Raw genomic sequence first — 12,518 nt, 5'->3', positions numbered from 1 at the left:
GATCCGGGAGAGGGGAAATTGAGCAGAAACAGAGGGGAGAGAAGTGCTGTCTGCTGGGTCACGGCGGCTGTGGAGCAAATCCACATTTTAATGACAATTTTAGCCAGTGCTCCAGCACATAACGACACTGAAAAGTAACAGATGCTTTAGAAGCACCAGAGAGACCCTGAAGTACAGCCAAGCAAACGATCCTTCTACCCGGCAGAAGGCAATGAATGGGGGTATCTCAATCAAAGCCCCAGGAACGAAGCATCCCCACCGTGCGACGGCTGCCAGGGCCGCAGAGCAGCACGGCGCGGTGCCGATCGTCCCTCGGAAATGCACAGCACCACGGCGGGGCGCGGACGGCCGCAGAGGAGCGCTGGCTGAGCGGCACAGCGCCGTACGGCTCCGTCCCCGCGCGGTCCATCGGCGCCCAGAGGCGTTCGAACCTCGCACGAACCTCACGGCTTCTGCCCCATTCTCGCCTCCCTCCGTACCCACACGCTGCTTCAGCACACCGCAGGGCTGCGTGCGATGCTGCCTGACGGCACGCGGCGCTCAGCAGCCGATGGCACCGCTCGCGCAGCGCAGAGCCGGGGCCGCACGGCGGGAGCCCTGGAAGCTGCTCTGAGCGCGTCTGCTTTAAGGGACCTCCGGCCCATCGCCGCCCACGGAGCCCCCGGGCAGGGGCCTCACAGAGCCGCCCAGCTGCCACGGCGCGGGGCGAGCGGCCCGGGGGGCTCCGCAGCACCGAACCCCGACGTTCACGAGGCGGGGACGAGGGCCGGGCGGACCGCAGCCATCGCGGGGCCTGGAGCCGCCACTGCGGGGAGCGGATGGCACGAGGGAGGCCGCAGGCTCCGCAAACGCGAGGACAGCGCCGAGCCGAGCCGTGCGGGGCGCCGGGAGCAGCGCGGCCGCAGCACAGCGCGATCGCCCGGCCAGGCGCTGCCCGAGGCCCCGCGAGGCGCCGCCGTACTGCGCGTGCGCCGCACCGCGTGCCGCTGCCCCCCCCCCCACCCCGCGCGGCTTAGAGTTGCGCATGCGTACGGCTCCCGTCGCGCCAGCCGAGGCGTGGCCGCGTTCGGCCGTACGTCGTGACGCCCCCGCGGGGGGACCAATCGGCGCGCTCGTTTCTCGTGCGTGCTGACGTCACGCGGAGGTGGTATATAAGCGGGCGGCGCCGGTCCCGCCCCCGTGACAGCGTCCGCAGCCGCCGCCGCGAGAGCATCCTCCGTCTCAGCCGCTCGCGCCGCCGCCGCCACCCGCCGCGTCGCCGCCTCCGCCGCCGCCCGCCGCCGCCACCTCGCCGAGGGAAGGGAAGCGTATCGTATGTCCGCTATCCAGAACCTCCAACCCTTCGGTGAGGCCTTTGTGCGGCGCTGGGCCGGGCCGGGCCCGGCGGCCCCTCCCTGCGGCGGCTCCGCCCCGTGGCGCAGCTGCGCTCCGGGGCCGCGTTGCGTCAGCCGCGGGGGGGTGGGGGCGGGGAGGGGGCGGGGGCGGAGGGTGACGGGCGGGCGGATGGGCCAATGGGAGCGCGGCGGGGCGGGGCCGGCGCTGACGCACTCTCCCCGCAGACCCCTTTGCTGATGCAAGTAAGGGTGATGACCTGCTTCCTGCCGGCACTGAGGACTACATCCATATAAGGATCCAGCAGCGGAACGGCAGGAAGACCCTCACAACTGTCCAGGGCATCGCGGATGATTACGATAAAAAGAAACTGGTGAAGGCGTTCAAGAAGGTGGGCTGTGGGACTGTGTGGGGCCGGGGGCGGTGGGACACGGGGGGCTGTGGGGCCGGGGTAGCAGTAAGAGGTTTTGTCGTCCTGAAGGAGCCTTCTTTCCCCAGAAATTTGCCTGCAATGGTACTGTGATCGAGCACCCTGAGTATGGAGAAGTGATTCAGCTGCAGGGCGACCAGCGCAAGAACATCTGCCAGTTCCTCGTCGAGGTAAGGCTTAATTGCTGAACTGGGAGTGGAGCAGAACCTGACTGTGTGCAAAAGAGCAGTGGAGGGAGGAGACTGCTCCTGTGCTTACTGAAACATTTGCTGGAGGAATACATTATTCTGTGAGATTTTGCAGTTGCAGTCTTGTTTGCATTCCGTGTTTTGGGGAGAAGCAGGAATTTGTCAGTTCTGCAGTGCAGATGGTGTATGAATGCTCACAGAGGTTTGAGTGGTGTGAGGTACTATGAAGTGCATTTTTTTCTTGCAGATTGGACTGGCCAAAGACGACCAGCTGAAAGTCCATGGGTTTTAAGTGCCCATGGGCCACTGAAGCTTTATGCAAGAAGATTTCCTTACAATGAGATTCCCATCTGTCCCTTGTCATAAGTTTAAAACCAGTCGGTTTGTGTAATGTACCATTCTTGGGTCCACTGTTCAGTCTGGACTGGTGTAATTCAGTGATGTAATAAACTGACAAGAGCCCATGCTATCTCGTCTTGCTGTCCCTCATTTAACAGAGGTAATTTGGGCGTTTAGCTTCAGGCTGGAAAACGCCACAAGTGCCCGGCTGCTCCCTGCTGAGCCCAGGGCCTGCCCCCAGCTCTGCCCCCAGCTCTGCCCTCCCCTTTCCATGGGCAGTGACCATGGGGGCCCTGCAGCAAGGTGCCGAGCTGTGGCACAGCCAGGGCAGACAGGACCCTCTGTAGGCTGTCATTCCCAGTGGTAGAGGGATCTGGGGAAGCTGAGCAAATGGAGCGACCTTAAGGCTGGGTGCCTGCAGTCCTGGCCTGGCAGGTGCTGATGTCATACAAGCCCAAAGAGCGGGGGCTGCTGTACCTGAAGGAACCATCGCCTTGGGTTAAACTTCTGACAAGGGATCAATCTTGGACTAATGTAACAAGTATCATTGTAAATAGAGCTGCAGAGCTTACGTGTTACTAGCGACTGCTGCCTAATGCCCTGTGAAGTAACAGATTTTTGGTTTCATTTTTAATGTTTTATGTAATGTATTTAAAGTCTTATTTAAATAAAAATGGTTTTGAAAAGTGTTGGCTTGGCGGATTATTCAGTTGCATTTTGAAGCCAAAATGCTTTGTTTCGGTGCGGCGGTGGCGCAGCACTGAGCGCTGCAGCCCCGGTGCCGCGTGGAGCTGCTGTGCTGCGCAGCTGTGAGCGCAGTGCAGTGCGACCCAGCGCAGGAAGGGGAACCAGAGCAACTGCAGTGCTGCTCTTCCTCATCCCTGGCCAAAGTTGAAGTAAACAGCCCAAGGGTGGAGGTTGAGTCCCTCCCTCGCTGGACTGGGCCGCGCTGAGCCTTGCGCCAGGTGCCCCCTGCTTGCCCATAGGTGTGTGGGCTCAGTGCTGCTGCTGCAGGGAGGGTTCTGTTCCTACAACCAGGCTTTGCTGCAGGCCGGGCTGCGGCTGGAGGTCACTGAAAGTACAGGGGTGGAACAGTTTTGCAACAGGCCTGGAGATGTGGGTCTGCAAGTGCAGCACGAGCAGGAAGTCCGTGCGCTTCCCTCTGCAGCGCTGCAGGCAGCTCCGTCCCAACCTGTGCAGCAGTGGCACCACTGGGAGCTGCGGGGGGTTGGCAGCCCTCAAAAAGTGTGTTCATCTACTTGCTGCTGTGGAAGGCCCTGACTTTCAGCCTGGTTTTCCCTGCACTCAGCTCACCTTGCTGCCCTGTACTTCCTGGTGAGACCTTGCTCCCGGAAAGCAGTTTGCTGCAGTAGCTGCCTTCCACCCATCGCAAAGGCACTGAGTGCCAGCACTGCTCAGAGCTCCTGCCTGCACTGAGGGACGCTGTGTGGTCCCTGTGTTGGGAAGGTAAAGAAGACAGCCCTGCTGCCTCCGCACACAGCCAGGGCTGGAGGAGCTGAGCACTGCCTGCTGCAGAGCCAGGCATTTACCTGCTGGCTGCGAGGTGTCCGTGCTGTCCCTGCTCCCATGGCTGTGGTGCAGTGCTCTGATGGCACAAGGACGCAAGGACGGCCCTGTGCCCATGGGCACTGCAGCCCCACATCACAGCCCCACAGAGCGAGGGCTGCAGGGAGCAGCCGCTGTGAGCCCGTCACAGCACGGCTCATTTGGCCCAGATTGAGCCATTAAAAGCCCGAAATGACAAAACAATTTGTTTGTTCTTTGTAAAAATCGCTCCCAAGAGGGATTCATTGATTGCTGTGGGCAGCAGAGGAGCAGGGCACGCTGCCTCCTGCCCATCCAAAGCCCATTTGTTTGGGGCTTATCTGAGGATTGGTTCCCTTCTGCAAACACGGCCAGGGCCGGGGCAGATGTCAACACGTCACTGCTGCATCCTCTGTTGAAGGGATGAGGCAAATGTTCCCAAACACTGCGGGATGAGGGTCAATACAAGAGCAGCCGTGGCTCTGTGAGATAACAGCAACCCAGCGCTGTTCCTCCGAGCACAGAGAGGGGGCTGAGCCGCCCCGGGAGTGTGGGGATGGCGTGGAGGGAGGAACAGCTCTGTGTCTGTGTGGAATACAGCTCTGCTTCACAGCCACTCGGGGCTGTACGCTCATTCTCTGCAGCTGTGCAGCTCGGCTCTGCCTTTCTGTGAACCTTCAAAGGCAGACACAGCACTCTGTGCAGCTGAGCCGTGCAGCACTCTGCCTCTACAGAAATACTGCGTATGTGCCTCTGTGTCTGCTGCAATGTGTGTAAGCACATGCAAATGTAAGTACATCTATCTGTGCAGACACACACATAACTGGTATGCAGACCTACACCTGTACACATAATGTGTCTGTGTACCCACATCTCTGCCTCTGTGACCGAGTGAACACACGTTATCCATGGTCCATGTACAGGTTTGTGTCCAGCACCACAGCGTGGTTTGTGAAGGGGCCCTGCAGCTGCTGCAGCCTCTGAGTGCCCCGTGGACCCCTGCCCCCCACGTCCTGGTGTAGGGCACAGAGCTGTGCTGTGGGGCAGCTCGGAGCAGAGCTGGTGTGTGTGTGTGTGTGTGTGTGTGAAGGGATGTGTGTGCATGTACACATATGTGCACGTGTGTACTGATGTGTGTCTGTGTGTGCGGATGTGTGTACGCACAGATGTGTACGCATGGATGTGTGCACCTGTGGGTAGATACGTGTGCATCCATTTGTGTGTGCGCTGCATGGCTGCGTGCGTCTGCACGGCTGCGTGCGTGTTGTGCATCCATCCCTCGTATCTCTGCGCCCCGAACACCGCAGCGGTCGGAGCCGCCCCGGGGCGGAGCGCAGCGCGGGCGCCTTCAAAAGTGCGGACGGAGCGCAGGGAGCCGCGCGGAGCCCCGGAGCAGCAACGTGAGGTGAGGAGGGGCGTGCGGAGCGGCCGGGAGGGGCGGTGAGATCGAGCACGCCGCTGCCCGTCTCTCGCTCCGGTTTGCTGCCGCAGCCTCTCTCTCCCCTTCCCTCCGCAGCCATGAAGACGAAGGTGTTCCTCGGCCTCATCCTCAGCGCGGCGGTGACCGCCTGCCTGTGCCGGCCGGCAGCGAACGTCCCGGGAGGCTCCCACCGCCCCCCCTCCAGCCCGGCCCGGCGGGATTGGCCCGAGCCCCCGGCCCAGGAGCAGCAGCAGCGCTTCATCTCCCGCTTCCTGCCCCACGTCTTCGCAGGTACCGCAGCTCCCGGCTCTCTCCCAGCCAGCCCCGGCCCCGGGCGGCTCTGACCCTCTCCCTTCACCTCCTCAGAGCTGAGTGACCGCAAAGGCTTCGTGCAGGGGAACGGGGCGGTAGAGGCCCTGCACGACCACTTCTACCCCGACTGGATGGACTTCGGCCGCCGGAGCGCCGAGGATGCGGCCGATGCTGCGTAGCCCCGCGGGGAGCCCCGGCATTCAGCCCATCTCTGGTCCCACAATAAAGCTTTGGCACTCCCAGCTCTGCTGCTGCTGTCGTTGGAGGTGCGGCTATGAGGGAGACAGCGAGCTGCCTCAGGTGGTCGCTTTTATTCCATAGAGATGGGGCACAGCTGCAGCGCTGCTACATCTATTTGTGGGGCAGAAAAGAGTTTAGAAAACACCACTTTAAAACCACCGTTTGCTTTAGGAGTCAGTTCGGGTCCCGGCGGTGGGGGCTCAGCCCGGCACGTGCAGCCGCTGCTCCTCGCCATCCGGTTGTGCCGCCAGCAGGGGGGCCGGGGAGAAGGAGGCCGGGAGGCAGGGAAGGGGCCGCTCACTGCAGAGCTCCGAGTTCTGCCGCTGAGATAAAGCCCCAAAAGCTGCTGCCGGGCTCTGCGCTGCCCCAGGGCGGGTGATGCCGCCGAGGGAGCCCAGCGCTGTTCGCCCGCGGCTGGAGATGAAGAGAGCGGAGGATTCGTTCCGTCCCGCGTGCCGTTGCCGTGCCCTCACGTGGGCGCATCGCGCTGCTCCCGGAGCTCCCCGTCAACGTAGGACCGCTCCCCACGGGCCACCACCCGGTGCAGCCCCAGGCGCAGCAGCTTCTGCACGAGGTTCCCGCTGAAGATGCTGCTCCGCGATGCGGGTCCCCGCTGCCCCTCCTCCGCAGCGCAGGGCTGGTGGGAGAGCGGGGAGGCCCTCCTGGTGGGGGCCGGGAGCAGCACAGCATTGATGCCGCGCAGCAGCACGAGGCGGACGAGACCCAGAGGCGATGCGGGGCGGTGTGCCGGCGCCGGGCAGGACGGCCGCAAAGACTGGGGGCTGCGGTTCAGCCCCTCAAAGGGCCCACAAGAAGGCACGACCGAGTGATGCAGACTGCAGGGAGAGAGAGGAGTGGGGCTCAGCGAGGAGCAGCGGCAGGGCTGGGAGCAGTGCAGCGTGCTCACTCATCGTGCATGCAGGGCAGGTCATGTGGTGGTGTTTGGCTTCTGTTTTTTGCTAATGCTGTGAACTCCAGCTCGCACCAATGCCCTCCGCTCCTATTACTGCTTCACAGTAGTGCTCAGCAGTTAAGGCGCCCATTCCTTGCTCCATCCTGAGCCCAGCAGGAAGGCAGCAGGCTCAGCTCTAGCCTCAATGCCTCACTCCTTCCCCACAAAGCTCCCCCCCCGAGGGTGGGGGGAGAACAGGCAGGAGGGACAAGGGGAGGCAGCGGGGAATGGTGCAGGTGGGGAGGGAGGCACATACCTGGGGATCACCGTGGTGAGCTCAGTGGTGGGGTGGAGGATGTGGCAGGTGGTGATGGTGAAGGTGGATGGGGTCTGGGGGAGGTTGTTAGCAGAGAGGAGCACTGGAGGGGACAGGAGACGGCGGATTAATGGGACATGGAGGGAAGGGCACAGAGAGCAGGGTGGGGGTGGAGGGGGGCATCAGCGTTAGGCTGGAAGCAGCAGAATCCCACACCCAGGGAGCAATGGTGGCTGTGCTTCAGCCCTGTACAGCTCAGAGGAGACACAGAGTGCCCAGGGTGCTCCTGCACCCTCCTTGGCCACATGCCTTCATGGCACCAGGGCAGCTCTGTGGGAATGGACAGGCGGAAGGGAGGGGAGAAGGAAGAGCACAAGGGGGAGCACGGGGCAAAGAGCACAGGAGGGCAGAGAGGGACTGGGGGCCACGTCCCCCCCATTTCTGTGCCCACCGCTCACCCCCGGGGCGCTCCATGGCTTTGGCAGGCATGGAGGTGGGCAGCAGCTGGAAGGAGGCAGCCTCCACCTCATCCTCCTCCAGGTCGGTGAGGCTGTACACCTCCTCCAGGTCGGTGTCCAGCGGCCTGAAGTCCTTCGTGAGCACCCCAGGACGCGGCACCAAGATCCCCCCCAGGTTGGGCTGCGCCAGCTGCTGCCAGTGGTGGAGCGTCACTGAGCCTGGAGGGAGGATACAGGCGTGCAGAGGGGCTCAGCTGGGAACACAGGACCTTTCTGGCACTCCCGGGGCTGCACGACGTCCCCTCGCGTTCCTCACCTTCCAGCGGCTTCACGATCTGCAGCTTGTCAGGCAGGAAGCTGAGCGAGCCCAGCGAGAAGCCAGAGGCAGCGGTGTGCTCAGAGCCCCCCGAGCAAGTGGTGCCGGCGGACACAACGCTGCCGTCGGGCGTCGGGATCCCGCTGGAGCCGTCCTCATCCCGCAGCCGCCACAGCTTGCGCTCCCGCTCCGCATCGAAGAAGGAGCGCTCCTCCGAGTGGCGCCGCTGCTGCGCCGACAGCCGCTGCACCGCCGCCTCCAGATCCTGGCGGCCGGGGGCTGCCCGCGGGCCCGCCGTCCTGCAGGGGCACGGGGTCAGGGGCTCAGCGCATTGCGCGGCGCATTGCACGGCGTTAAAGGACCCCCAGCCTCTGCCCTGAGCCAGCCCCCCTCCCCTCCCACACACACTCACTGGGGACCCTCTGGACTGGGGTGAGGAGTGCTGCTCCCCCCGGAGGGAGCAGCCGAGGTCTGCTTGGAGCCGGGTGTGTGCTGGGGGGATGCGGAGCTCGACCGGGCTTTGGCCGCGTGGTTCACTGCCTTCACCGTCTCGAAAACACGCAGACAGCTCCTGTGGGCAGGGAGCGGGGGGTGTGTGCACGGGGCACACAGAATCGCTGCCGTCAGATCATCCCTACCACGTCCCCAAGTGCCACATCTCCTTTCTTAGGCCAATCCTCCCCCCTCCGGGCTCAGGTCATCAGCCCTCACCTGTAGTCTGAGGAGGACTCCGTCCCCTTCCTCATCGTCCCCTTGATCTCAGCAGCCAACGATTCCTGCAGGGTTGGGATGCAGCGTCAGCACAGGGGAGCTGCGCCCCCCACCCCCACCGCACCCCCCACACACACCAGGGGCAGGAGGCTGCTGCCGGCGCCGTAGCGGCTGACGGTGCTGTTGGGCAGACTGCGGCTGCGAAGGCTCTTCACCTCCTCCTGGGCCTCCTGCAGCATCCCACCGCACTCCACGTATTTGTCCTGCAGGTCCCGCAGCTGCGGGGAGGGGGCACCGCTCAGAGCACAGCCCCCACCGGTGGGACCTGCAGCCACGCTCCGTCCCCAACCTCTCACCTCCGTCCGGAGATGCTGCTGCACCTCCTTGGCCGCGGCCAGGTGCTGCTGGAGCTCCTCCACCTCCGTGCCGTACTGCGGAGCGGTGGGCGGGGAGTCAGAGGGGGCTGCGTGCCGTGTGCTGCGCCCCCCCGGGGCCCCTCAGCACAGAGCAGGGGAGGGAAGCTCACCGTTCTGCACTTCTGCTGCAGCTCCACCACCTGTGCCAGGAGCTGACTGATCTCCTCCTGCTGCCTCGCCGTGTCCTCGGCCTTGCGGGCCAGCTCTTCTGACAGACAGGCAACCTGCTGGCTGGCTGCAGCTGCGGGGGAGCACCATCACCATCCTCCCTGGGTGCTCCCCAGCACCCAGCAGGTACCCCCCACCTTCCCCCCCGCTCAGCCCACATACAGAACTGCTCCACGCAGTCAATCATCAGCTGCTGCTCCTGGTCCTCGTACCGGCTGGTCTCTGTCACAATGGTGGTGGCCTGGAGGAGAGGACAGGGGCTGTGCTTGATCAGAGCGTTTCCCCCCCAGCATCACCACTGGGTGCCCCATGCTGCCTTCACCTCCAGGCGAAGCTTCTGGTTCTCCTCCTCCAGGATCCGGAGCTTCTGCTGCAAAGCATCATACTGGAAGAACTGCTGCAGGGACAGTGAGGACTCATTCCGGCGCAGCCTGGGGACAGCAGGGTGGGCGCTGAGCACCTGCAGTGTGGGCAGGATGAGGGCCTGCCAGCCCCCTGACCCACATCCACGGGGCTGCCCCATAGAGCCCACTCACGGTGTGATGGGGGCAGAGGTGGGTTCGCTCTCCTCAGTGTTGGTGGTGTAGAAATGGAGCAGATCATCCCTCATGGAGACCTCGTGGCGCAGCTGTGCGATCTGGGGGGACATCAGGGCTCAGCTCAGGGGCACAGCCTGCAAGCCCCCCAGCACCGGGCCGAGGGTGGTACCTCCTCCTTGGCCAGCTCCAGCTGCTCCTCCAGCAGCTCATTGCGCTCCGTCAGGCTGCGGTTCTGCTTCAGCAGGGACTGCCCAATACGCGCCGCCAGCTCCAGGTCTCTCTCTTTCTGCAGGAGGCAGGGGGAAATGGATTGAATGTCAGCCAGGACTATCCCCTCTGGTCCCTGTCCCACAGCCCCAGGTCCCCGTGCACCAGCTCACCTCATCCAGCAGGTTGGTGACAGCATCGATGTCGTGGTACGTCTTGGTGATCCGCACAGCACGCTCAGTGCACAGGACTGGGGGAGAAGGGCAAAAGCTGAGCCTGGCTGTGCCCTCACACAGGGCTACAGGAGGGGCTCGGAGCTTCCCTGCTGCCCCCTCCTCTCGTGCTGCAGCTTGCAGCCCACCCATGGGCAGGCGCTGCTGCCCCTGCACAGTGATGGGCGATGGCTGCAGCAACTGCGCTGAGCTGCCCTGCACTGCTTCCATTTACTGGGCAGCAGCAGCACAGTGCAGGCAGGGATGCTCCTGTGGCACTGTGGGGCACACACCAACATCACCCCACATCTCATTGTGAAGGGGAAGGTGTCAACATCCCCCCCATCCTGATACAAGGCACACGGATGGGAAGGAGGGGCCGAAGGGAGGTGATATCTCCAACACAAAGCCAGGCTGGAAGCACTGGCACAAACAACGCCATGCAGCACTGCGTGAAGTCAAGCTGCAGGCAGCGTCCCCCCAGCCTGCCCCAGCCCCCTCCCCCAGATGTCACTGCAGGAAGCCAGCCCTGCCCTAGTTTCTCCATGGGGTCGCTGGCCGAGCACAGGGATCTGCTCTAGCCCATGTTCAGGAGCAAAGGGACAGAGCCCACAGCATCCCAACCCCACAGCCACAGCAGGGCCCAACAACAACATCTGCCTTCTTGGGGTGCTGCACCCCGTGCCCACCCAATGCTCCCACAGCTGCAGAGAGCAGCGCCTGTGAGCAGCAACGGGAACAAAAGCAGCTGCAGGAACAGACACCGAACTGGGGGGGTCACCTCCTCCCCATTATATCTGGGGATCTGGGGCAGATGGGCGACACAAGGGGTGTCCACCCCCCAGCACCGAGCCGCTACCTGCAGAGGCAGCCAGCAGTGAGCGCGAGGCCCTGAGCTCTGCCTGCCCCAGGACTGCCCGCACCCCACAGCCGCTCACTGTGCTCGCAGCCCTGTGGCACCATGCCTCAGTTTCCCCAGCAGAGCAGCCCAGCAGTCTCACCCTGCAGCCCCCACCCCACGCACTCCCCCAGGCGGGCAGACGAAGTGGGTTAACAGGGGAGGCTCAGCCACACAAATCCCATTACGCTGCCCCAGATGGGATTGTGTAACGGCGCACATCGCCATGGCGATGCCCCCACTCACCACCCGTGTCCCTGTCCAGAGCACAGTGGGTGCATCTATGGGGATGGGGGGGACAGCCTCAGCCCCGGCCCCCTCCCCTCAGCAGGGCCTGCTTCCCGCAGGGTCTCTAACCGCACTTCGTCAGGCCACTGAGCCGTTAATTGGAAATAATTGGAGCATGAGCATCTTTATGGCGTGAGCCAGCAGCGGGCCCTGGGAGCCATACGCTGCCCAACACGTACACAGCAACCACCACGGCCGGGCCAGCACGGCATGGGGACCCACACCCCATGGGAGGGCTGCCCCCAGCCCCACAACCACACAGATCCTTTCCCATTCCTCTGCCCACCCCCACCGTGTGTGAACCCCTCCTGGGATCGCAGCGATCCCCAAAGGGACCGGATAGCAAGGAGCGGTTGGGGGGGGGTGCCAACCCCAAGGGAAATACACAGACCGGGAGCCGTGGCACGGCTCCTAGGGAGCCCCCGGCCCCGCACCCCCACCGCAGCCCCGGCCCCGCCGCAGCCCCGCGCCCCCCCCCACCTTCCTCCAGCTCTCGGGCGATGGGATCCGCGCCGCCGCCGCGCTCCGCGTTCCCGTTCAGCTCGTCGTAAGCGGCGGGGCTGCTCCAGATCTCCATGGTGCCGTGCCCACCGCGGAGCCGTGCCGAGCCGTCCGCTCCCGCCCCTATTTATGGGGTCGCTCGGCGCGCACCTGCCCGCTGCGTCCCGGGGGCGGCGCTGAGGCCTGAGCGGGGCGGGGGCGGCGGGGTCGCGGGCTGCGCGCTCCCCCCGGCTCGGCACAGCGCAGCGCAGAGCAGCGCAGCTCGGCCGGCAGCAGCAGCTCTCTGTGCGCGGTGGGGACACGGCCCCCATCATGCACCCACGGCCCCATCGTGCACCCCGCAACCCCCATCAGGCAGATGATGGGAACCACGCTCGCCATGGGGATGCGCTCCTCATAGGGGATGGTTCTGGTTCCCACCTCTCAGCCTCGCATGGACACGGAGTGGTCTGTGCACTGCATCCCCCAGTGGGAGCTGCCAAGAGGGGACGCTGAGCGGTTACCGGCCCCTGAGCAGCAGCCATATAGGGCTGACCTCCGAGTGGCAGTGCACAGACAGCGGCTTCTGCCCTATTTGGAGGGACCGGGAGGCCTCTCAGGTCCCTGAACTGAACCTGGGCTGTGTGCAGGGCTGGGGGCCCAGTGACACCCAGTTCACAGCACAGTACAGCTTTGCCAGAGCTGCATCCCACTGCCTCTCTCTCCTGCCAGCCCCACACCGCCCCAGGCTGCGCCGTCTCCCTGTCACCCCCACAGCACACAGCGGTTGCCATCCTCAAACTGCCTCACT

The 12,518-nt window shown here is 64.1% G+C and overlaps 3 protein-coding genes across 4 annotated transcripts; 2 read left to right on the top strand and 1 right to left on the bottom strand.

Moving 5' to 3' along the window:
* Positions 1-1,205: 1,205 nt before the first annotated feature.
* Positions 1,206-2,419, top strand: EIF1 (eukaryotic translation initiation factor 1). The gene is made up of 4 exons (XM_052700282.1): positions 1,206-1,345; positions 1,560-1,723; positions 1,831-1,932; positions 2,198-2,419. Exons 1-4 carry the CDS (start codon positions 1,315-1,317, stop codon positions 2,240-2,242), a joined length of 342 nt encoding a protein of 113 aa, XP_052556242.1. The 5' UTR covers positions 1,206-1,314; the 3' UTR covers positions 2,243-2,419.
* A 2,818-nt stretch (positions 2,420-5,237) lies between these two features.
* Positions 5,238-5,757, top strand: LOC128089098 (gastrin/cholecystokinin-like peptide). The gene is made up of 2 exons (XM_052700182.1): positions 5,238-5,545; positions 5,621-5,757. The coding sequence occupies exons 1-2, from the start codon at positions 5,353-5,355 to the stop codon at positions 5,743-5,745; spliced, it is 318 nt and encodes a 105-aa protein (XP_052556142.1). The 5' UTR covers positions 5,238-5,352; the 3' UTR covers positions 5,746-5,757.
* A 105-nt stretch (positions 5,758-5,862) lies between these two features.
* On the bottom strand, positions 5,863-11,843 carry HAP1 (huntingtin associated protein 1). 2 transcript variants are annotated; one of them, XM_052700180.1, is made up of 15 exons: positions 11,708-11,843; positions 10,003-10,079; positions 9,792-9,908; positions 9,620-9,720; positions 9,406-9,514; positions 9,246-9,324; positions 9,026-9,156; positions 8,856-8,930; positions 8,637-8,777; positions 8,500-8,564; positions 8,201-8,359; positions 7,789-8,087; positions 7,473-7,691; positions 7,015-7,117; positions 5,863-6,642 (listed from the first exon to the last, which is right to left on the bottom strand). In XM_052700180.1, the coding sequence occupies exons 1-15, from the start codon at positions 11,802-11,804 to the stop codon at positions 6,276-6,278; spliced, it is 2,139 nt and encodes a 712-aa protein (XP_052556140.1). In that variant the 5' UTR covers positions 11,805-11,843; the 3' UTR covers positions 5,863-6,275. The 2 variants fall into 2 exon arrangements, with proteins under 2 accessions (XP_052556140.1, XP_052556141.1); XM_052700181.1 differs by lacking the exon at positions 7,015-7,117 and having other exon boundaries at positions 6,496-6,642; positions 11,708-11,840.
* Positions 11,844-12,518: the final 675 nt, after the last annotated feature.

This window comes from Tympanuchus pallidicinctus, unplaced genomic scaffold, assembly GCF_026119805.1.
Source record: "Tympanuchus pallidicinctus isolate F22 unplaced genomic scaffold, pur_lepc_1.0 scaffold39, whole genome shotgun sequence".
Classification (NCBI taxonomy): domain Eukaryota; kingdom Metazoa; phylum Chordata; class Aves; order Galliformes; family Phasianidae; genus Tympanuchus; species Tympanuchus pallidicinctus.
The sequence above is the reverse complement of the archived record's forward strand: the minus strand, read 5'-3'. Positions and strand labels throughout refer to the sequence as shown.

Bases quoted from the DNA above. Each gene is read 5' to 3' on its own strand.
- HAP1 (XM_052700180.1), bottom strand. From the start codon at position 11,804: ATGGAGATCTGGAGCAGCCCCGCCGCTTACGACGAGCTGAACGGGAAC. The intron at 10,080-11,707 runs GTGGGGGGGGGC...CTTCTCCCCCAG, and splicing joins CGCCCGAGAGCTGGAGGAAG to TCCTGTGCACTGAGCGTGCT. The intron at 9,157-9,245 runs GTATGTGGGCTG...GCTCCCCCGCAG, and splicing joins TGACTGCGTGGAGCAGTTCT to CTGCAGCCAGCCAGCAGGTT.
- EIF1 (XM_052700282.1), top strand. From the start codon at position 1,315: ATGTCCGCTATCCAGAACCTCCAACCCTTCG. The intron at 1,346-1,559 runs GTGAGGCCTTTG...CTCTCCCCGCAG, and splicing joins CCAGAACCTCCAACCCTTCG to ACCCCTTTGCTGATGCAAGT. The intron at 1,933-2,197 runs GTAAGGCTTAAT...TTTTTCTTGCAG, and splicing joins TCTGCCAGTTCCTCGTCGAG to ATTGGACTGGCCAAAGACGA.
- LOC128089098 (XM_052700182.1), top strand. From the start codon at position 5,353: ATGAAGACGAAGGTGTTCCTCGGCCTCATCCTCAGCGCGGCGGTGACC. The intron at 5,546-5,620 runs GTACCGCAGCTC...TCACCTCCTCAG, and splicing joins CCTGCCCCACGTCTTCGCAG to AGCTGAGTGACCGCAAAGGC.